General features: G+C 40.2%; 1 protein-coding gene across 2 annotated transcripts; it reads right to left on the bottom strand.

Annotated features, from left to right (window-relative positions):
• Positions 1-9594: 9594 nt before the first annotated feature.
• On the bottom strand, positions 9595-17868 carry LOC126793309 (mitogen-activated protein kinase kinase kinase 1-like). 2 transcript variants are annotated; one of them, XM_050519780.1, is made up of 8 exons: positions 16977-17865; positions 15732-15816; positions 15190-15252; positions 14024-14181; positions 13198-13270; positions 13026-13085; positions 11413-11523; positions 9595-10591 (listed from the first exon to the last, which is right to left on the bottom strand). In XM_050519780.1, the coding sequence occupies exons 1-8, from the start codon at positions 17717-17719 to the stop codon at positions 10430-10432; spliced, it is 1455 nt and encodes a 484-aa protein (XP_050375737.1). In that variant the 5' UTR covers positions 17720-17865; the 3' UTR covers positions 9595-10429. The 2 variants fall into 2 exon arrangements, with proteins under 2 accessions (XP_050375737.1, XP_050375738.1); XM_050519781.1 differs by lacking the exons at positions 9595-10591; positions 11413-11523 and adding an exon at positions 12061-12522 and having other exon boundaries at positions 16977-17868.
• Between the last annotated feature and the right edge of the window lie 4398 nt (positions 17869-22266).

The following is a 22266-nucleotide window of genomic DNA, read 5'->3' as shown; positions in this document are numbered from 1 at the left end:
CCACTATGGACGAACTTAAGGAGATTAATTTGGGAACAGAAGAAGACCCAAGACCTATTTTTGTGAGTGCGTCTTTAAGTTCCGAGGAAGAAAAAGAATATCTTGATATGTTGCTCGAGTACAAAGATGTATTTGCTTAGACGTAAAAAGAAATGCCCGGCCTGGATTCAAAGGTAGCAGTTCATCGACTTGCTGTCAAACAGGAGACTCAGCCAACCAAGCAAACACAAAGACGCTTTCGAACAGAACTTATTCCTCAAATTGAAGCATAAGTTGATAAGTTGATTGCCGCAGGCTTCATTAGAGAGGTTCAATATCCAAAGTGGATCGCAAATATTATTCCTGTTAAGAAGAAGAACGGACACATTCGCGTTTGTGTAGATTGTTGTGACTTAAATGAGGCGTGTCCAAAAGATGATTTCTCTCTGCCAATCATAGAGCTCATGGTGGATGCGACAACCGGGCATGAGGCTTTGGAGGATGAGAAACTCACTGCATTTCGAACTCCCAAAGGAATTTATTGCTATAAGGTTATGCCATTCGGGTTAAAAAATGCCAGTGCAACGTACCAACGTACAATGCAGAAAATTTTCGGTGACATGCTGCACAAGTATGTAGAGTGTTATGTTGATGATTTCGTTGTCAAAACAAAGAAAATAAGTGATCACTTGAAAGATATATGAAGAGTGTTTAACAGGTTACGCGAGTACCAGTTAAAAATGAATCCTTTGAAGAGTGCCTTCGGCGTCAGTTCTGGAAAATTTCTTGGATTCATCGTGAAGTACATGCATCAAGGTAGACCAATCAAAAATTAAAGCCATCCAGGAAATGCCAGAACCAAGAAATTTGCGCGAATTAAAAAGCCTCAAAGGACGACTTCCCTTCATCAGACGGTTCACATCGAACCTGGCAGGCCGTTGCCAACCATTCAGTCGACTCATGAAGAAAGATGTTCTATTTGTATGGGATGAAGCTTGTCGCAATGCCTTTAAGAGCATAAAGAAATACCTGGCAAATCCTCCAGTGTTGGACGCACCTATCGCCGGGAAACCTCTTATCCTTTACATCGCGGCTCAAGAGAGATCACTTGGGGCCCTTCTTGCCCAAGAAAATAAAGCTAAAAAAGAGAAAGTCTTGTACTACTTAAGTCGGACCCTCACCGGACCTGAGCTAAATTATCCGCCGATAGAGAAGATGTGTCTTGCGCTCGTCTTCGCCATTCAAAAGTTGAGGCATTACATGCAAGCTTACACAATGCACTTAGTGGCGCGAGCCGATCCAGTTAAGTTCATATTAGCTAAACCAGTTCTAACCGGGCGCATGGCTAAGTGGGCATTACTATTGAACCAATACAATATCGTATATGTGCCCGCTAAAGCAGTGAAAGGACATGCATTGGCCGACTTCTTAGCAGACCACCCTATTTCAACGGATTGAGAAATCTCAGATGAATTCCCAGACGAGGAAGTCTTCCTTGCAAAGGTCCTCCCTACTTGGAAGATGTTTTTCGATGGCTCATCTAGGGCAGACATGGCAGGGGCTGGTTTTATCTTTGTCTCTCCAAAAAACAGATATTGCCTTATTCTTTCACTCTTGGGAACCGTGCTCCAACAATGTCGCAGAGTACCAAGCGTTGATCATGGGATTGCAAGCAACGTTAGAAATTCAAATCCAAAGTCTCGAAGTGTATGGAGACTCGAAGTTGGTGATTGATCAACTGATCACTAATTACGAGGTCAAGAAGGAAGTTTTGGTACCTTATTTCCAACTCGTCACACAACTCTTGAAGGGCTTTGATAATGTTACACTCATACATGTGCCACGGACGTATTGGCCAACTTGGCGGCAAATTTGGCATTGTCTAGAGACGAAATTTTGGACATCCCAATTTGCGAAAGGTGGGTCATGACAACAAAGCTTTCACTCCAGTGTGTCAGTTCTCATGTAGTGTCAGTTTACACCATTGATGTTGAAGATTAGAGATATCCTTTTATCGACTATCTTGAGCACAACAAGCTTCCTCAAGATTCGAAACAAAGGTGGAGAATCAAGCGGCGAGCACCGCGCTTCCTCTACTACATAGAAACTTTATATCGCAGGTCATTTGACAGATTACTCCTTCGATGCTTGGGAAAAAATGAAGCGGTCAAAGCCATGGAAGAGGTTCATTCTGGAGTGTGTGGAGCACTTCAGTTAGGACGAAGTTACATTTTCAAGTAAGACGACTTGGGTATTATTGGCCCACCATGGTCAAGGATTGTATGGAGTATGCACAGAAATACCAGGCTTGTCATTTTCATGCCAACTTCATTCATCAGCCACCTGAGCCGTCGCATCCGACAATTGCTTCGCACCCATTCAATGTATGGGGAATGGATGCAATCGGACCCATCACTCCTAAATCATCGGGTGGTCATATGTACATTCTGGCAGCCACGAATTGTTTCTCAAAGTGAACAGAGGCGATACCGCTGAAAGAAATAAAGAAAGAAAATGTTGTGGACTTCATTACGGGAAGCATTATACAACGCTATGGTATACTGCGATGCATCATCACAGACAACGCCAAGTATTTCTCGAATACTGCAACAGAAAAGTTAAGCAAGAAATTCAACTTCAAGCTTCACTTCTCTTCAATGTACAATGCTCCGACAAATGGATTGGCAGAAGCATTCAATAAAATGTTTTGTAACATTCTGAAGAAAACTGTCAGCAAGAAGCAGAGGGATTGGCATGAGAAATTTGGTGAAGCTCTCTGGGCTTATAGAACGACATATCAAACATCCACAAATGCTACACCTTATTCTCTTGTCTAAGGTGTCGAAGCCGTGTTACCATTAGAGAAAGAAATCCCGTCATTGAGAATCACTTTGCAAGAAGGTCTCACAAATGAGGAAAATGTCAAGTTGCGCCTTCAAGAGTTAGAAGCTTTGAACGAGAAGAGGCTTGATGCGCAACAACACCTGGAATGCTACCAAGCTCAGATGTCACACACCTTCAACAAAGGTGTTTGACCACGGTCATTTCAAGTTGATGATTTAGTTCTCGCTGTTCGAAGACCCATCATTATGACGCACAAGAGTGGCTCCAAATTCAAGTCAAAATGGGATGATCCTTACATCGTCAGAGAAGTATACACCAATGGAGCTTACAAAATTGTGGCGGAAGACGGTCTGAGGATCGGTCCCATTAACGGCAAATTCGTGAAGAAGTACCATGCTTGAAAACGCAAAAATATGCTCCAAGTCTGCACGAGCCTAAACTGCATAAGACAAAAAAAATGCTCCACGCCTGCATGAGCTTAAACTGCATAAGGCACCAAAAAAAACCCTTGAACTACGTGATGATTTGATTCCTTCTGTAGAAGGATACGTAGGCAGCTTGAGAATAAAAATCTTAAGTTTAGTCACACCAAAATAAAAATAAGCAAGTCTCGATCATTCAAGTCAGCTATCATATACAGGTCAAACCCTTGAAGCTACTACGATGTTCTTCAAAACTGGCTCGGAACTTCTTTGCCTCTTCAATCTCTGTTGCAGTCAGTTCTGGAATCTCTCAGATTTGGCACCTCTTCTGTTCTAGATCAACAAGTCATGCACTGTGAAGAAAAAGGTATGCATCTAGCGATTCCAACGTCTGCTCTAGGTTATGTTGTTCTTTCTTCAAGTTCTCAAGGGATTCAAGCATAGACTGACGCTGATCAAAAGTATTTTGTCGAATTTCTTGGGTTGTCGTGATCAAGCAATGTTCTACAAACGGCTGAACTTAGCTCTTCGTTGCCTGACTTGGGCGGTTGGAAGCTGGCTACTTGGCGATTTACTGCATAAGTCCACTGCGAGACGGGAGTTGAGCTGCCATAGTGGAGCTTTAAAAGCGAATGACCCGGTAAGAGTGGGATATACGGTTAAGGTTGTGTCATCATGTTGCTCATCTTCAACATCGTCGAGGATAGTGATTGTCCGGTCCTTGAAACTCTTGAAAGCCGCCATGCTGAATGTGATGCGTAAAGCCTAAAACGCTTTTATTGAGTGCTATCAAGTCTATGAAATGAAAGCAGTCAAGCGATTAGGTCGTTTACGTTCTTCAAACTCCTGGAAGCCGCGATGTTGAATGTGATGCGTAAAGCCTAAAACACTTTTATTGAGTGCTGTCAAGTCTATGAAATGAAAGCAGTCAAGCGATTAGGTCGTTTACGTTCTTCAAACTCCTGAAAGCCGTCTTGTTGAATGTGATGCGTAAAGCCTAAAGCGCTTTTATTGAGTGCTGTCAAGTCTATGAATTGACAGCAGTCAAGCGATTAGGTCGCTTACGTTCTTCAAACTCTTGAAAGCCACCATGCTGAATGTGATGCGTAAAGCCTAAAACGCTTTTATTAAGGGCTGTCAAGTCTATGAAATGAAATGAGTCAAGCGATTAGGTCGTTTACGTTCTTCAAACTCTTGAAAGCCGCCATGGTGAATGTGATGCGTAAAGCCTAAAACACTTTTATTGAGTGCTGTCAATTCTATGAAATGAAAGCAGTCAAGTGATTAGGTCGTTTACGTTCTTCAAATCCGCCAGAAATCAACGCGTTTCGATAGTGGTCGAATGACTAGATTGACCGCGACTCTCAGATTCTTGTCAAAATCCTACAAAAAAGAGGTCAAAATCAGACCAGTAAAAAAATCAAAGTCAGACCAGTAAAAAAAATCAAATGTCAAAGTCAGACTAAAAAAAAAAACCAATTGCACTAAAGCACAACCACACTCAATCATTCAATGATTCAATCATTGAATTGTCATGACCGCACCTCCTTCAAACTCCCCATCAGCTCTCAATTCCCGTATTATCATCACGGCCAAACTCAGAGACCGCATATATCGGCTTCCCTATATATTTGTTGTCCACCTGTTCTAGCCCTGCCCGCCAGATTCTGACACAAAACAGCGGTGTTTTGCTGGGGTGGTTGTGATGAGCAGGAATTCAGTCTGAGTTGATTCACTGATCTTCTACTTCTACAAAGGCCTGTGCAAAGATGAATAAGGAGAATACATGTGCTGCCAGAGCTGAAGAGTCTATTGATTGAATGACACGAGCACGGGCGAAAGCCTTTGGTGCATCAGTTGAGGTGGTTTCCTCCTCACAACCTGTTGTTAAACAAGGCCTGAAGCGAGCTCTTCAAGCGAATTCCAAAGCTGGAACTTCTCTCGTTTCCACCATCAGCTTGTAGCATAAAAGAAGGGCAGTGCTTAAAGATGTAACCAATTCAAATGTGGACCGGAATGATGCATCTCATGTTCAGGCTGTAAAGCAGACCAAAGGAAGGCCCGAAAAGAATGTGAAGGTAGCTTTGAATTCAAGCGTTGCTGATTTTCAAGATGACATAAAGACTAAGTTGGCTAAGGAATTATCCAAAATAAGGGTGGCTGAACCACCAGAGAACTTGGAAGTGAAAGAAGAGCCATTGGCCCGGAGCATGTGTCATTACTTGAGACAACATGGAGCTAATTAAGGTAATATTGGTAATAAAGTATCATGGTTTCTGCAACTTATAGTACTGATGAAACATGGAGAAATGATGAAGAAGGCATGAAGTAGACACAAAAACGGCGAAAAGATGGAACAATATATAAGCACATGAAGATCTGCTTTCGGTGGGTGGCTTCTGAAAAGAACCATTCATAAAATGAAAAAAAGCAAGTAGAGATGCTTTCGGTGGGTGGCTTCTGAAAAAGAAACAAAGTGAAAAAGCAAGCACATGATTTGTTGGGAGGTTGGAAGGTGATGATGAGATTGGGAGTTGCACGGAGCTACAAATGATGGACCTCAACAACAATACTCTGGAGGCTCCCCTGCCTCATGCATTGCCATCGTTGTGAGGACTTCAAGTCTTGGATGTCTCTATTAATCAATTAGAGGGACTGATACCAGCAAGCTTGGCTTGGCTTGTTACATTAAACAAGCTTATTCTGAGTAGGAACTCATTCTCTAGATTAATACCTGCATCACTTGGCATGTGTTCGAGTCTGCAAATGCTTGATCTCGACAGCAACAAGCTCACTGGCAACATTCCTGTGGAGCTTGGCAAAATTGAAAACCTTGAAATTGTTCTAAATTTGAGCTGCAATGGACTCTCTGGATCAATCCCACCTCAAATATCATTCTAAACCTTTCGTACAACTAACTTGAAGGGGATTTGAGTTCACTCTCCTTTGGTCTTAACACTCTCAAACAGTTAGCTAGATCCATCATCATATATGTATAGAACCATATTTGAGATAAAAAAAATTTAATGCGATAATGTTGATCCCTATATACAAGTGTAGACACATGAAATTTGCGGAGCCTCGCAAGCTAGCTCCACAAATTCTCCAAATCAGAGTACATACTTCAAGCTGCACTTTCGGCACGTGACGATGACATGTCTGCAACACGACTTGAAGTGGAGGCATTTGTAGACACATGAAATTTAATGAAGTAAATCATCTTCATTAAATAAATAAATCGACCAAGAACCCGACAAAATTACAAACGTGGCCCAAAAGTCAAAAAAGTTAGTGCGGATCCGAATAAAACTCGTGTCAGCATATAAATGGATGATCGTAATCGAAGCTACGTGATTGCGACTTAAATCGGAAATTGAATGTCATTGACGATTCGAAATGATAATCGGACATTTGATTAAATTAATAAATTCCTTAACGGTTATAATTAAATCAATTATTTATAGTTTAATTAGTTATGAGAATAACTAATTTTAAATTAATCAGAAAATACATATTTATTTAATTATATAATTAAAGAAATTTATTATTTTAGTGTCATTAAAATATTCTATAAAATAGAAGCCTTGACACTATAAATACCCCTTCCAACATGAAGAGAGTGGGACTTGAGAAGAAGAGAGAAAATCACTTGAGCAAGATCACTCTCGAGAAATCTCGAAGTCTCCCAAGTCCACGAAAAATCGTCAAGCTACCAAATCGCTCGTTCATCATCAAATCCAAATCCAAACTGTAGTCCACGAAGAATCATCAAGCTAGTAAATCGCTCGTTCTTCATCAAATCTATATCCAAACTCAAGTCCACGAAGAGTCATCAAGCTACCAAATCGCTTGTTCTTCGTCAAATCCAAATCCAAACTCAAGTCCACAAAGAATCGTCAAGCTAGCAAATCGTTCATTCTTCATTAAATCCAAATCCAAACATACCATTTTATTTGTACATGTGTTTGCACTCTTATTTGTTTTCAGATTCTCGTTCTACAACTACCTCAAACATCTTTCACCAGAACAACAAGCTGTTCTCCCCCCTATACCAATTCCATCTCCACTGAAATCACCATTGAAGACACACCTCCAAGGTTCCTACAACGTGTGATTCTCTCAACTCATCTCCATAGCTTTGTTTGTTTTTGATTTTCTACAATACTTTGTCTATGAAGATTGTTGTATGATGTTTATGTGGGATTATTGTTTTGTATATGAATTTGAAATTTTCAGATTAATCTATTGGAGTTTTGGTTCTTGCCGAATTGATGGTTTCCTATACTTATTGAGTTTGTATTTCTATTGTTGTGTTCTAATCATCTTTCTCATACTTTTAGATAATTTTCAGATATGTGCATATGAATTTAGTGCTTGGATGCAGTCTCTAAGATTGTGTTTGAGTGCTAGATTCATCAACCATATTGACACAGATCAAATCATGCCCTAAGTATGTTCGGTTTGTGTTGATTAAAGTGGTAAAAATTCTGGAAATTTGCATGTGAAACCATGGTGGGTGACGCCATACATGAAACATGTCTCCAATAAAGATTTTGTGCTTAAATGTAATCTTGTTTGATTTCTACTCTAAGTGTTATTGAATTCGATTGCATGCAAATTTAGATTAGGCCCTAAGTCAGTCTAAATGTTAATTGAAATCTTGCATGATTAGATGATTCTCTAAGGCTCTAATTGTATTGGTGTCTAAAAAGTATGTAATTGGTCGAATTAGAATGCATGATAGGTTCGAACTTGTAATTATGTGGTGTAATGGTAAATTTGGTTTAAGTTTGTTAAAAAGAAATCGATCATGTAAATAGTAATTTAGGATTTATTTTCAGTAGTAATTTTATAATCCAACTCAAATCCCCCAATAACATGATAAGTTTTGAGGCCCTTTTGATTTCTCGGACTGAACGATCTCTGCTTATTCTACTAACGATGATGTTTTACAGGATTTATTATAGACGTTTTAATTAACGACCTATCTGTGATTTCGTGTAATTAATTAGTTTTTGGGTGCAAATATTCACTGGTTATAATCTTTGGAAAATAGTAGTTGACACGATGTTATTAAGAAGGTTAAACTTGTAAATAAGGCTTAACCAAGTTTAGTCCGGGCACCTCGATGAACAAATTGCATAAGGGAAATCAAGAAAGTAGGTTTCAATATATGGTAGGGCTCGTCAACGGGTCGGGCCAGGTCGGGCCTTAGTATATTTAAATAAGTGACGGGTCGGGCCGGGTATTTTCAAAAATATGAAGATCTAAGCCCGCCCACTTAAAGCGGGCCTTGCGAGCTTGTATTAGGAAAAAAAACATAATACTATAATTTAAGGGTTTGAAACAATAAAAGAGTTATTAGAAAACATTCTTAAAAAAAAGTCACATATAAATTATAGTTTTGAAATATTGTTGATCAACACCAATAGATGTGATCGATATATATATTTAGGGACCCCGTAAAAATTTCATCCATTTTGAACATGGTTTGACCGTCCGTACCTACGGTCAACCAAAAAAGAGGCGTTTTGACATATTAAAATCCTCATTGACCGGGGCTTTGCCAAATGAGTTTCCTTGGTGCGACCGCACACAATCGGTGATAAAAAATTAGGTGATTTTTAGATATGCAAACGGTTTTCAGTGTTCGCATTTTGGTAATGGGTCTTCCTTTATGGCATATTAGTGTTGTTTTCGGTTTACCAGAAATTCCGACGGTCAAATGAGGTCCGAATTTGATGAAATTTTTACACAGTCATTAAATATATATACCGATCGTATCGACTAGTGTTGATCGATCCCGAGAAGTTTCATTCGTATAGTTGCTTCATAATGCGATAGTTTTATTCTAAACCTAATAAAATATGTATGTATAATATTTTATTATTTGGTGGGCTTTTACGAGCCGGACATGATGGGCTATTGGCGGGCCGGGCCTTGCGGGCTATTGGCGGGCTGGGCCTTGCGGGTTTTTGACGGGCCGGGTTTCACACCTCTAATCTAAGCCAGACCCTCTACCCACGAAAGTTGACTTTGAAGGACTTTCTCGCGGGCCGGGCCGGGTAAAAGCTCATCGGGACTAAATGATGAGACCTTATTATATGGTGTGCTTCAACAGAGACTAGAATGGTAAGAAACTGGTCAGACCGTCAGAGAGACGCTGGCGGGTAGCTCAGCTAGTTATTTGAGTTGATTAGGCGGGAACGTAAACATTAATCAAAAAGTATTCATTCCTCTTCTATTAATACTTACTCGAGTTTTTTCCTGCACATAGCCCAACTTATTTTATTAGGGAGAGCTCGACTCACATACTGTAGTAGAGTCTGGAATGGGAACCAAACAGAAAACAAGGGAAATGAATCTTCGGATTTGAGCCAAACAGCATTGTACTTGTTCTCCCTATCGGAAAGTCTATTCATTGCATATGTACATAAATTACATAAAACTTCTAAGCAAGCGTGATTGCACATGAAATTGATCATCTACAAGATTGATTTACATGAAAGAAAACAATATGCAAGTTTCCCTACGATTCCATATGGCAGTTGGATTCGGCGGCATGACTGGGACTCTTCTCAGATTCACCAAAGATACCCTGTAATCATATCTGCAAGTAACCATGATATGCCTGCAATATTGGCTCCGCAGCACGCACTGATTTTTAATCACATTGACAGATCACGGAATAAAGAATAATGTCAAATATCGAGCAGATGATCCAGAGGCATTAAACACTTGAGGTTCATCTTCCTTTTCTTAGAAGAGTCAATAGTCAAGTTTTCCACCACAGGAGGACCAACAGCACTTTCATATGCACATCAACTGTCCTTTTCACGAGGTCGTGAAAAGGACGGGGAAAATAACTTATCCTTTCCAAAATCACTTTGCGCTGCTATGTTCTATTTTGGCTTTGATGTAGATCAACACCACTTTCATATGCACACCGTGTTGTTTTCACAACTTCGTCAAAATGCTGGAAAATAACTTCTCCTTCCCAACATCACTTTTCGGCTGCTATGATCTATTATGGCTTGATGTAGATCAAGGCCACCACCAGCATTCAAGAAAGTTGGAACATGAAGGATCTGTATTTCTCTATCTAATACCAAATAACCATCAAAGATTGAGAGGTCTCAGGAACGCAAACGGATGGAATGGGGAGAAGCAGGGACAGAGGAAATTTAAGGCCTTTTCAAGAATGAATGATCCAAGAGCTGAGCTGCAGTAGGCCGGTTGTTTGGGTTAACTTGTAAACACTTCAAAATGAAATCTCTTGCATCACTGGATAAGGAATCAGGAACTGCAGGAGGTTGACCACTTCCGATCTGAAATAATGCTTGCATCTGCCAGTCAACACAAGATATATATGATTTTTTGAGTTGCCTAAAGTAACTCCACACAGGACATTATACCATTCGCAAGGAATCGTGCCATACACTATCTTTGTTCTTTAGAAATATACTTTAGAACATTTTCTAAACGATAAAATATTCGCGACAAAATAAAAATAAAAAATCAATGTTGTCAGTTTGACATTGAATGAGTTTCTATATCTGACTAACTGGTAGAATTCACTACTGTATGAATTTCATTCATCCACTTCACTAGATCTGCTTGAAGGTTTTCTGAGGTTCATGCGTCTAGGTAGTATATGATAATACATACTTTCTGTTCATGTATATATAAAGGGTTGTCTAAAAGGTCCTAGAGACTTCTCGACAACATTGTACAGTAGATTTCTCATAGTTCTCTAAAAAGAATCAGTGCTGCATCAAGAGCAAGATTGGTCAGGATTATCTCTATTTATAAACCAGATTACAAACAAGTTGGCCGAGATCCCATTCAGACATATCCATCAAGGTCACACCCTATCTTGCTAAAAGAGTGATTATAAATCCTATATCTATTAGTTGCCCTTTCTTTTATTGTTCCGTCCTCTCTAAAGTAATGTTACCACACCCAACTTAGTTTAGCATCAAAGTAAAAAACAGCTCAGGTCTGAGAGAGTAATGAAATTTTGGATATTGTAGCTGGAAGACTGGATCAGACCTGTTTCTGCTATTGTAACTTTTCTTTTAACTTTTTCATTTCTACTTGAGTATGAGCTTCTTAAGTTAAGAAAACAAAAATTCAATTTTTTTTTACAGAAGTAAGAACAACTTACGCCTTCCAGGTGAGAGTACGGAGGCTGCTGGGTTAACATCTCCAGCACAGCACATCCAAGACTCCATATGTCAGCTGCAAGCCCATATCCACGATTCCTTCTATTAACAACCTACATTCAACAGCTTATAAGTTTTACCGATAAATCTGATACCATTGATACAAGAGTGGTACAGACTATGCCCAAATTTTACTTAAAAGTGCCAAAAGATATTTAGTGGATATTAATTTAATGGTTATTGTTCTTCATAGCGCTTGATATGCATTTAGTTTCATATGAATTCACAAAAATGTAAAAGCAAATTTAGAGTTGCTCCTATATTATTCAAAATGACCAAATCCACGGATACTTATCCTCCTAATGTATAACATATCTGATGCCAACATTACCCTATCTTTTTCCATATATTTAACTTGCAAATTTAAATTTTTTTTAAAGAAGCAAAAATGAAGTAAAACTATATTACTCAGTCATATGATGAAAGAAATCTAATTTATTTGAATATATACAATGATCAACAGATTTTTATGCCTTGTCTTGGTAATCTCTAGAGTGGTATGAATGGAGATCAGTCATACGATGAATGAAATCTAATCTACTTGAATATATACATATAATGACCCACAAATTGTTATGCTGTGTCTAGAGTGGTACGAACGGAAAGATATCGAAGGAGGCAGAGGATGGGTACATTATGAGACAGAAACCAATTTTGGGTATCTCTATGGTTGTCAGTTGCTTCAGAGCTTAAAAGTGTTAACTTCGATACTCCTGTTCCCGACCGGGGTGTTGCTGTTCCAGATTGATTATCTATTCAAGTTTAGTCTTTTAAATAATTTTGTCCTCCTATTCTAGTCCTCTCCAAAACAAGGCATAACATAATGATGGAAACCCCCGCTCACACTAAGCCTCACTTGGACAAAGCAGCAGCTTATTCATTTCTGAATTATTTTTACACATCACGCACCAAGAAGGCGTCACTTCTGAACATTTCACAAGTCTTTAACCTCCCACCGAACTTGTAGAAAGAAACTCTCCTACAGGTCTCTGCACCTCAACATGTCTTCAACTCCGACAAATTTGTACAAGGGCAACATCCTCTTGATACTCCTAAAGCTCAAAAGGGATAGAATTCCATATTAAAATTTTTTTTTTTAGAAGGACGAGTTCTACACTCTCTCATGGGAAAGAAATAAAAATATGTACTATATATGGAAATTGGTTACATGATAAAATGGACATTTGAGGTCTAAAAATAAAAAAATGTTGGACGGATATGTTTCATAATAAAAGTCGGGATGTTATCTCCGAAGGAGAAACATGATCATGGATTTTTACCATAAGATATCAAGAGCGTAAAAGAATTCAAATATCAATCAAGCATCTGAGGTGTACACCTAAACAGGTGGCTCGCGTGTACTACCGATTGCCTCATCATTACTGGCTGGAAACTCAAAAACATATACGGGACTAATGATGTTCACATGAATAATCACTACTGGTACATGCATAGTCAACTAAAACTAGAATGACAATGGAAAGGGGGATAATGATCCATCAACCTGATGTCTACATACAGAAGCACACATTTACATTCAAAAAGAGAGACTAACCTCTGGGGCCATCCAATAAGCACTCCCTTTGCAAGACTTCACATCGTTAAATTTGGTTGCCTGGAGATAATCAAAAGGACAAAAAAAAATCAGTTAAAACTAAAATTGATGATCCTAAAATGATTGTATGTGTGTTTGTCACAATAGAAGTGTTAGCATTAAGAAAACTTACCTTAGCTAAACCAAAATCTGCAAGTTTCACAGATCCACATGCATCCACCAATATATTAGGACATTTGATATCCCTAAGGAAAAACAAAGAATTTTAAAACAAGAAATTATTATAAATAATATATCAACAAGTTTATTTCCCAAATTATTCAAGTTTGAAATTAATATCAACTAGCTTGCTAAGTCTGGAGCGTAAAACTCTGTCCACATTAAATACACAATCAGTTAAATGAATATATTTAGGTTGCTCAATTGCCTTGGAATTTCCATATTTTATAGACACATACATAAATGATACAACCGAGAAGTAATTACATAGACTGAAAGTCTGAAATTAACAGAAGGGTGGAGCCGAAAAAAAGCTGAAACTGCTGTCTCAGTTCTGCATACTAAAAATGAGTTCTCTCTTCAGAGATGGATCTGCTTATTTGTCTTTCTGAAGGTGGCATTTAGTTCCAACTACTTGAACAACAAAAAGTTTTTCTACAAGCAGTATTTTTAAGACAAAAGAAACTAAATTGTCAACACTATACATGTTTTTCTATGGCCTTCAGCAAAGAGAAAACCAAAAATAAGATTAAAGAAATGGAATCCTATTTCGATGGCTGGGTATTGAGTATTGACATGATCGATTTCCATTTTTGACACAAAATCGAGATATGTTCAATAATCAACGAATTATCTTAGTAACATAAACAATGAACATCAATAAATGCTTTCTGGAATTCAGAACTACAAAATTAATTCAAAAAAGAAAAAGAAAAAAAAACACTTACAATTACAGAAAAGAAAACTAATATTAAATTGGAGAGACAACCCAATATTACCTGTGGAGAACATTACGATCGTGGAGATATTTCAAGCCACTCAAAATCTGCCTTGTGAACACAGAGACTTGGGAATCCCTCAAGAGATACTTTGAATAGAGGCTTGCAAGTGATCCTTTTGTTACAAGCTCAAGGAAGATATAGAGCTTAGACTCATCCTGTAACAATATTCCACCCATAAAGGGTCAGCTAAATAAAAGCATACAGAAGCAGGCTGAAAGACTAACTGTTCATAGAAGGAGACGCCCAAATTCAATATAATTCAACTAGATAGTGCGTGACAACCATAGGATACGGCAGGCATGGTATATACGTGATTACAGGCTTCAATTAATGATTTTATAAGCACAGAGAAGAACAGTATGGCAGTCCTAAAAGAAACAGGTGCATCGGCTTTGGAGTTGGTATTATCAAGAGGCTTGAAAAGAATTCATTTAAAAACTCAACACGACATGAAAACAATTAGGATTAATTTCAGTGTACAATCCTGAACTTTAGGTTCTTTATCAGGTGTGCCATTTTTCTTTTATTTCAATCACGTGTGCCCTAAATTTTAAAAAACCTTCACAACTGGATAAAATTTTAAATTTGAGCCTACGAAAACGTCAAGATCATAATATGGATGAGAGAATGATGACCCATCATTCAGTTTATGACCATATATGGAGCACAAAAACTTCTTATAGATATCTATCTCATTATTTTGATAGCATAAGTTTGAAGGAAAGGTGAAGATTTGTCCAAGTTTGATTGAATTTCAAAAGTACAAGGGCACACATGATTGAAATAAAAGAAAAGGGACACACCTGAAAAAGGACCTAAAGTTCAGGGAAGTAAACTGAAATTAATTCAAACAATTATATGCTTCAATAAAAACAAAATAGAACGCACAAGTCTCACATGGCTTGTTCCACAATTGCTGGTTGACTAGTTCCTAACTCTTAAGATATGTGTGTATGTTAATCACAAACACAAACACAAACAAATACCTATGTACTGACCACAGTCAACATGAATAGATGCTACATACTAATGCAAAGTGGTCCCAGGTCCCAATATGATATAAGACAGTCTAGAAAATGCAGCCATTACAAAAGTTGTTAATTAACAACGATAATTTCCCAGAAACATAAAAGAGATGCAAACCATGGAAGCATGGAGCATACCTTGTCTGTGCCAAGATATTGAACAATGTTGTCATGTTCAAACTGACTTAAAAGATGAATCTCCTGAACCAACAATCCCAGAATTAGAAGAAAGAATCAACAAGGCAGTATAAGAAGAAATTATATTGTAAGGCATTCAGTTTGAACAAAGCTAGCTGGTTTTTTTCTCTTTTGGGGAGTGGGGGTGGGAGGGTCAAAAGTTTCTTCGAAGCTTAGGAGCTTTTTTTAGTTTCTTTGATAGTATACATGACTTCCAGTTTGCCAAAGAAATGGGTTTTTGGGGAAGTTCAATTATTCTAAGATTAGGACTTATTCCAAAGCCCTAGAAATAAAAGTAAAAAAAAATATCAGGGTAGGATGGGTCACAACAGAAATAGGATGAATGCAAGGGGTTGAATAACGAGTGAGACAGGTTCACACCCCTGACTTAGGTCTCAGAAGCTATCAACTTCAATATTAGTATAGGTATAAAACAGATAAACACACACACACACACACACAACATATAAATTGTGAAAAGGAAATAGCAAAAAAGCTGATACCTGCTCAAGTTGTAAAAGACTCTGCTTTCCCTGGCTTCCTTGATCAAGTAAAGAAACCTCCTTTACAGCAAAAAAGAATCCATCACTGAAATATAATCAATGGAATGAGAGACATGAAAACCATACAAAATAAAAACAAATTTATTTCATTCCCGTACTCGCTTTATCCATTGCTTTCCGACATTACATGTTTTGGCTAAGAAATCTTACAGCTTGAGCCAATGGATTGAGGAAATCAAAACTCACTTAATTTCAACAGATAAAGAACTTACAAAAGCTTTCTAAGAGGACACCAAAAAAAATTAGGTCTGATGATTTGAAGCAGTAAATAGGTATAGAGAGGCCAGCAATATAACAAAATCAGTAAAACTAAGTAGTCAACCTTAAGACCAAAAGAGACGATGGTAAAACACCAAAACCAAAGAATCCATTCATCAAACAGCAGCCATTATCACATAGAAGATACAACGGTCCTTCAACAAATTTAAGAAAGTACGAGAAGTCTATAAAATGATACTGGAACAAGTACTTGTGTTACAGATTGAAAGACCATATCCACTGCAATAGATCTTCTGATATAGATTAGTGTTTCAAAAGCTAGAGTATAAGCAAACATCCTCTTGATACCTTAGTAAAATTCAAAAGGTAGTGAGATGTACGATACTTGACGTGTGGAGTTACAAAATTCGACAAATATATGTAGTGCCTACAGAATTCGGACGATCATAACATATAAGTGCTGGTTAAATGTTCCAACAAGGTTAGCATACACTTGGCACATTACGCACAGTGATTAAGAATCAGCAAGTTCACCCAGTGATTTAACTTAATAAACCTAATGTTAAGCTGGATGAGTAACAGCTACGAGAAACAGATATGAATCAGAAACTAAATTCTACTTTCTGCAGCCGTGCATGTTTCTATTTGAGAATCGAGATGTCACAAAACTGCAATCATGACGGCCATATGTATCTATTCATTAGAACAGAACTTCCCATAGATTCCTAGTCTCCTGCCAAGCTGCCACACTATAGGGAGTTTCTTTTGTTTGATCTAAAGCAACATAAAGCATACAAACTAGGAGAGCCAAGTCTTCAGAGTACGAAACATTGGGATTAGATGTTCAACATTCACAAGTCTTCTCAGTTAAATATCAAACACCACCAACACAGGCACAGCAATTATAACACAGTTCCAAGTTGAACTTTCGACATACACATATATAGGAAGTAGGAAGTAACTTACTCAGTAAAGCCTTCATACACAGTTCCATACGAACCACTCCCCAAAAGCTGACCCCTCTGCCACGAAGACGAAACACTCCTTCTGAACTTGCCATTGGGAGAAAATATACTATGAGCTGCCTCCACCCTCACAGCAATGCCAACACCAAACTCATCACTATCATTATTCGACGGCGACGAGCCGCAGGACACAGACTCAGCCACCTCATTTCCTTGTCCTAACCTCACCTCACCTCCCGCTCCTCCACCATCCGCTGGCGTCACAGCGTCCTCCTCATCCGAGGAGCTGACGTCACCGGCGGAAACAGGCGGAGGAGGAGCGAAAGATTTCAACACAACCGGCGGCGGTCGAACACCTCTAATTCCTCCTCCTCCGCCGCCGAATTTTACTCTGGAGCCTGATTGGGGCTCGGCCTTAGGTTCCGGAACGGCGTCGATTGAGGAGGTGTGGAGGCGAGAGCGGGGGGTGAAGTCGGAGGAGGAGCGGGCGCGCTGGGCCTCCCAGGCGGCGAGAGGGATGGAGAAGTCTTCGGGGCCGGAGAGGCCGAGGCTCTGGCAGATGAGGTCGAATTCGCCTTCGATGCCTCTGACGCGGAAGCTGGTTTGGTTGTGGGAGAGAGGAGAGAGCTCCAGAGAGCGGGTTCGGGGAGTAGGGGAGCGCTGCTCGGCGTCGTAGTCAATGTTCTTGATCGCGTTCCGGCGGTCCAGTCTCGGCTTCGGACGCTTCTGCTTGGCGGCGTCCATGCTCTGGTTTTGATTGTGGTTCCAGTTCGAGAACTGCTCGCTCTCTTTTCTGTTTTGACGGAGTCGTCGGCGGCGGCGGCGGTGTGGGGAGAGCTGAGCTGTTACAGAGAGTAATGTAATCCGGGTTGGAAATTGGGAAACGGACAAAAGGCATCAAGCTCTGACACTTGGCGACACCTAAATGCTTCACCCTTGAAGACACCGAGATATTTAAATTTTACTTTTTTACTCACAAAACTCTCAATGTAGTAAGTAGTAAGTCATTTCCTCGGCCCATGATTATGTTCCGGAAGAATTATTATTATATCATCATGTGTATTAGTCTAATAGATTTTCTATTAGGAGATAGATTAACATCTCCTTAATAGATTAGAACTCTGAATCCTACGGGATTATAGTTTTTGTAATGCCTATATATAGGACCCTATATCATTCAATAATACACAATTATTTCATCATGCATCACGTTATCACGCACTTTACCCTAAAACCCAGAACTTTTAGAGCCCTAGAATTTTTCTTTTCTTCTCCACCGCCGGCCGCCTTCGTCTCCGGCCTCCGGCATCTTCCTGTCGACGCAGCCCCTACCCGCCGCTCCTGCTCGCCGCCGCTGCAGACCCCCTGCAGCCTTTGCCGACCCCTGCAGCCACCGCAACTTCCTACCCTACAACCCCACCTGCAGCCCCCTGCATCACATGCACGCAGCCCTGCAGCCCCGCAGGGTCTCCTTCGCAAAAACATGTTTTTGCCCCGCAAGACCCCGCATCAAAGGATTCAAAATTCGCTTCACAGGAGCTTGTGATGCCTCCCGTGCTTTCTAATGCCTCCAGGGCAATTTCTGATGCCCATTGCTCGTTTTGCAAAACTTGTTCTCTTGCTAAATTTCAAGGAAGTCCTTCTTTTGCTAAGGCTTCGACCGAGAACATTTCATTCTTACAACGTATCCAAGGTGACATTTGTGGACCTATTCAACAAGAATGCAGACCTTTTAGATATTTTATGGTATTGGTTGATGCATCGACGCATTGGTCACACATCGCGTTGCTATCCACAAGGAATGCTGCATTTGCTAAGTTATTAGCTGAGATCATCAAACTTCGGGCTCACCACCCCGACTATCTTATCAAATCCATTCGTTTGGATAATGCTCGAGAATTCACCTCCAAAACTTTTGATGATTACCGCATGTCTATTGGGATCGAAGTTGAACATCTCGTTCCTTATGTTCATTCACAGAACGGTCTAACAGAGGCTACCATCAAGCGTATTCAGCTTGTTGCTCGGGCAATGGTTATGGGTACTAACATGCCGGTCTCTGCGTGGAGATATGTAGTGTTACATGCAGCGACACTTATTCGTTTCAGACCCGCGGCTAACCAAGCGTTTAGTGCGTACCAGATGGTAACTGGTTACGAACCCAATATTTCACACTTACGCATTTTTGGTTGTGCCGTCTATGTGCCTATTACGCCTCCATTGCGTACTAAGATGGGTCCTCAAAGACGATTAGGTATCTATGTTGGCTATAATTCCCCAACGATTATCCGCTACTTAGAACCAACCACCAGAGATCTCTTTACTGCAAGATTTGCAGATTGTCACTTTGATGAGATATGCTTCTCGTCGTTAGGGGGAGATGCGAATATTATCATTCCAAATGAACGTCAGGAATTGACGTGGTGTGTCCCCACTATGTCTCATTATAATCCCCGCACTGCTCAAAGTGAGTTAGAAGTACAACGCATTATCGACCTCCAGAAAGTCGCAGATTCGATGCCCGACGGCTTTGTAGATATTGCTAAAGTAACGAGATCAAACATACCCGCTGCAAATGTACCGGCACGGTTGGATGTCCCGAAATACGGGCATGGAAGACAAGCTCTTGGACCTAGCAACGTTGGCACCGCTCCTGATAGTGGGACGGAGGCCGGCGGCGGCACCACCGTACGTTGTGGTGTTGCAGGCACCCCTTGTGGCGACGATGTCGAGATGGTCCGGCAAGGAGATGCTTCGGCTTCGGCTCCTCAAAGGAAAATGGGGAGATCGATAAACTCTAGGGATTCCAAGCCTAGAAAGAAGAGAATGACTAAGGTACATCGCGTCATCAACGATGAATCACCATCGTATGAAGTTGTCTCTGATTACAGCTATGTCCATGAATCAACTCAAGTGTTACCGTGGGACGCTATGGAACATTGTTTGATGCTAGAGAACAACAAAATCCCAATGAACTACACAAGTGAGCAGTCGGTCCGAAACTGAGCCACTACATGCATTGATGACGTTTTCGTTTATTCCGTCGCACATGAGATCATATCTGAAGACGACGTTGAACCTCACTTTGTAGCTGAATGCGAACACAGAACAGATTGGCCGAAGTGGAAGGAAGCAATCCAAGCAGAACTTGACTTATTAGCGAAGAGAGAAGTCTTCGGAAAGGTTGAATTGACTCCAAGAGATGTCAAACCAGTTGGACATAAATGGGTCTTCGTTCGTAAGCGTAATGAGATGAACGAGATCATGCGTTATAAGGCAAGATTCGTGGCGCAAGGATTCTCACAACGACCTGGCATTGACTATGGAGACTTATTGTCCTGTTATGGACATCATTACCTTCTGCTACCTTATTAGTCTGGTAGTGTCTGAAAGACTAAATATGCAGCTTATGGATGTGGTCACAGCTTATCTCTATGGGGATCTTGACGCAGAGATATACATGAAAGCTCCAGAGGGACTACCTTTACCTCCATCAAGTGCCTCCAGACCACGGAGTGCTCATGTAGTCAAATTACATCATTCATTGTACGGTTGAAGCAATCCGAAAGAATGTGGTACAATCGGTTGCATCGATACTTGGTGAGAAGGGGTTATAAGAATGATGAACTATGCCCATGTGTGTTCATACGAAAGACAAATTCCGGATTCGTCATTGTTGCGGTCTACGTTAATGACATGAACATAATTGGTACTCTTGATGAGATTAAAGAGACCGTGTCTTATTTGAAGTCGTAATTTGAGATGAAAGACCTAGGGAGGACGAAATTCTGTCTCGGCCTTGAGCTTGTGCATAGGGCCGACAGCATCTTAGTGCATCAGTCGAATTACACGTAAAAGATGCTTAGACGTTTCAATATGGATCTATGTAGTCCATTGTCTACTCCCATGGTCGTTCGAAGTCTAGATATCAAGAAGGATCCATTTTGTCCTAAAGAGGATGATGAAGAAGTTCTTGGTCCTGAAGTTCCATACGTTTAAATATGGATCTATACAGTCCATTGTCTACAAGAAAACTGTACTCGCCCTCTCAAACTGCAATTTTCATGCATACCTCCATGGTACCTTTTCGATTGATTTGGCCTCCGAGTTCACAGCCTTTACCATGCTTGAGTTCCGAATCATCTCTAATCCCAGCTCTCTAGCTACTTCGACATCGACAAAGTTAGTTGTTGCTCCACTGTCCAACATTCCTAGCACCTTTTTACCATCAACCTTGATCGGCATGTACATTGATTCCCTCTCGGACTCCACAATTGTCAAAGCTTTTAACAATTGCATACGACTAAGGAGAGCTTCCTCCGCTGCATCGTTGCTTGATTCTTCGGCAACCAATGCATTCAACTCCCCCTTCTTAGGACAATGTCATGCTAAATGAGGACCGGCACATATAAAGCAACCCGAACTCCAATTGTTTTCGTCTTGGGACTGATTCTTTGAACTATTAGTTTTACCTTTTGTCATTCGCTTCAAACTTCTTCGATCCTTTCGAAGTGTCATCCTTGCCATTGTTTATTGAAGGATGATGATCTAAGTCTAGATCCACCAAGTTGTCCACCGTTGCCATTGCACTTGGTAAGTCTCTTACCCCTTGTCTCTGCAACTCCATTTGCACCCAAGGTTGCAATCCCGACGTGAAATTGAACAACTTGTCTTCTTCTGACATGTTGGAGATGTCCAACATCAAGGAACTGAACTCCTTGACATACTCATGAACCGAGCTTGTGTGTCTTAGCTTCTTGAGTGATTCTCTTGCAATCCATGCGACATTGCAAGGAAGGAATTGAACCTTCAACTCCTTCTTCATGGTATCCCACTCTTCGATTCTTGGTCTGCCCACATTCATATCATCTTGCGTTCGAGTCCTCCACCATAGTTTGGTATCTCCGGCAAGATACATGCTAGTAATGGAAACCTGCTCATGGATGGGGATATGGGCAGCAACAAAGTACTACTCCATGTCCCATAGGAAGTTCTCCAACTTCTTGGCATTACAAAATCCATGGAAACCTTTCAGTTCCGGCACCTTCACCTTCGGGACATTAAGGCTATCATTGTTGAGGGCTTTCTTAAGGACTGCAATTTCATTTTGTAACTCTATCACATCCTTCACTCTATCCGTAAGGTTTGCTACATCCTCCAAAACACAAGATAGCTTGCTTCCACCTCTGTGATGAACTGCTTGAAATCCGTATCCATCTTTTTGCACGGTCTGTTCCATGATTGTGCATCGCTCCGACAAGGACGTTACACCTTCTACTTCTGAGGCACCA

Source organism: Argentina anserina, chromosome 5 (genome assembly GCF_933775445.1).
Source record: "Argentina anserina chromosome 5, drPotAnse1.1, whole genome shotgun sequence".
Lineage (NCBI taxonomy): Eukaryota > Viridiplantae > Streptophyta > Magnoliopsida > Rosales > Rosaceae > Argentina > Argentina anserina.
The sequence above is the reverse complement of the archived record's forward strand: the minus strand, read 5'-3'. Positions and strand labels throughout refer to the sequence as shown.

Excerpts from the sequence above, each read along its gene's own strand:
- LOC126793309 (XM_050519780.1), bottom strand. The coding sequence starts at position 17,719 with ATGGACGCCGCCAAGCAGAAGCGTCCGAAGCCGAGACTGGACCGCCGG. Across the intron at positions 11,524-13,025 it reads CTTATTGGATGGCCCCAGAG|GTTGTTAATAGAAGGAATCG; the intron begins GTTAGTCTCTCT and ends TGTTGAATGTAG. Across the intron at positions 10,592-11,412 it reads CGTACTCTCACCTGGAAGGC|ATGCAAGCATTATTTCAGAT; the intron begins GTAAGTTGTTCT and ends GTTGACTGGCAG.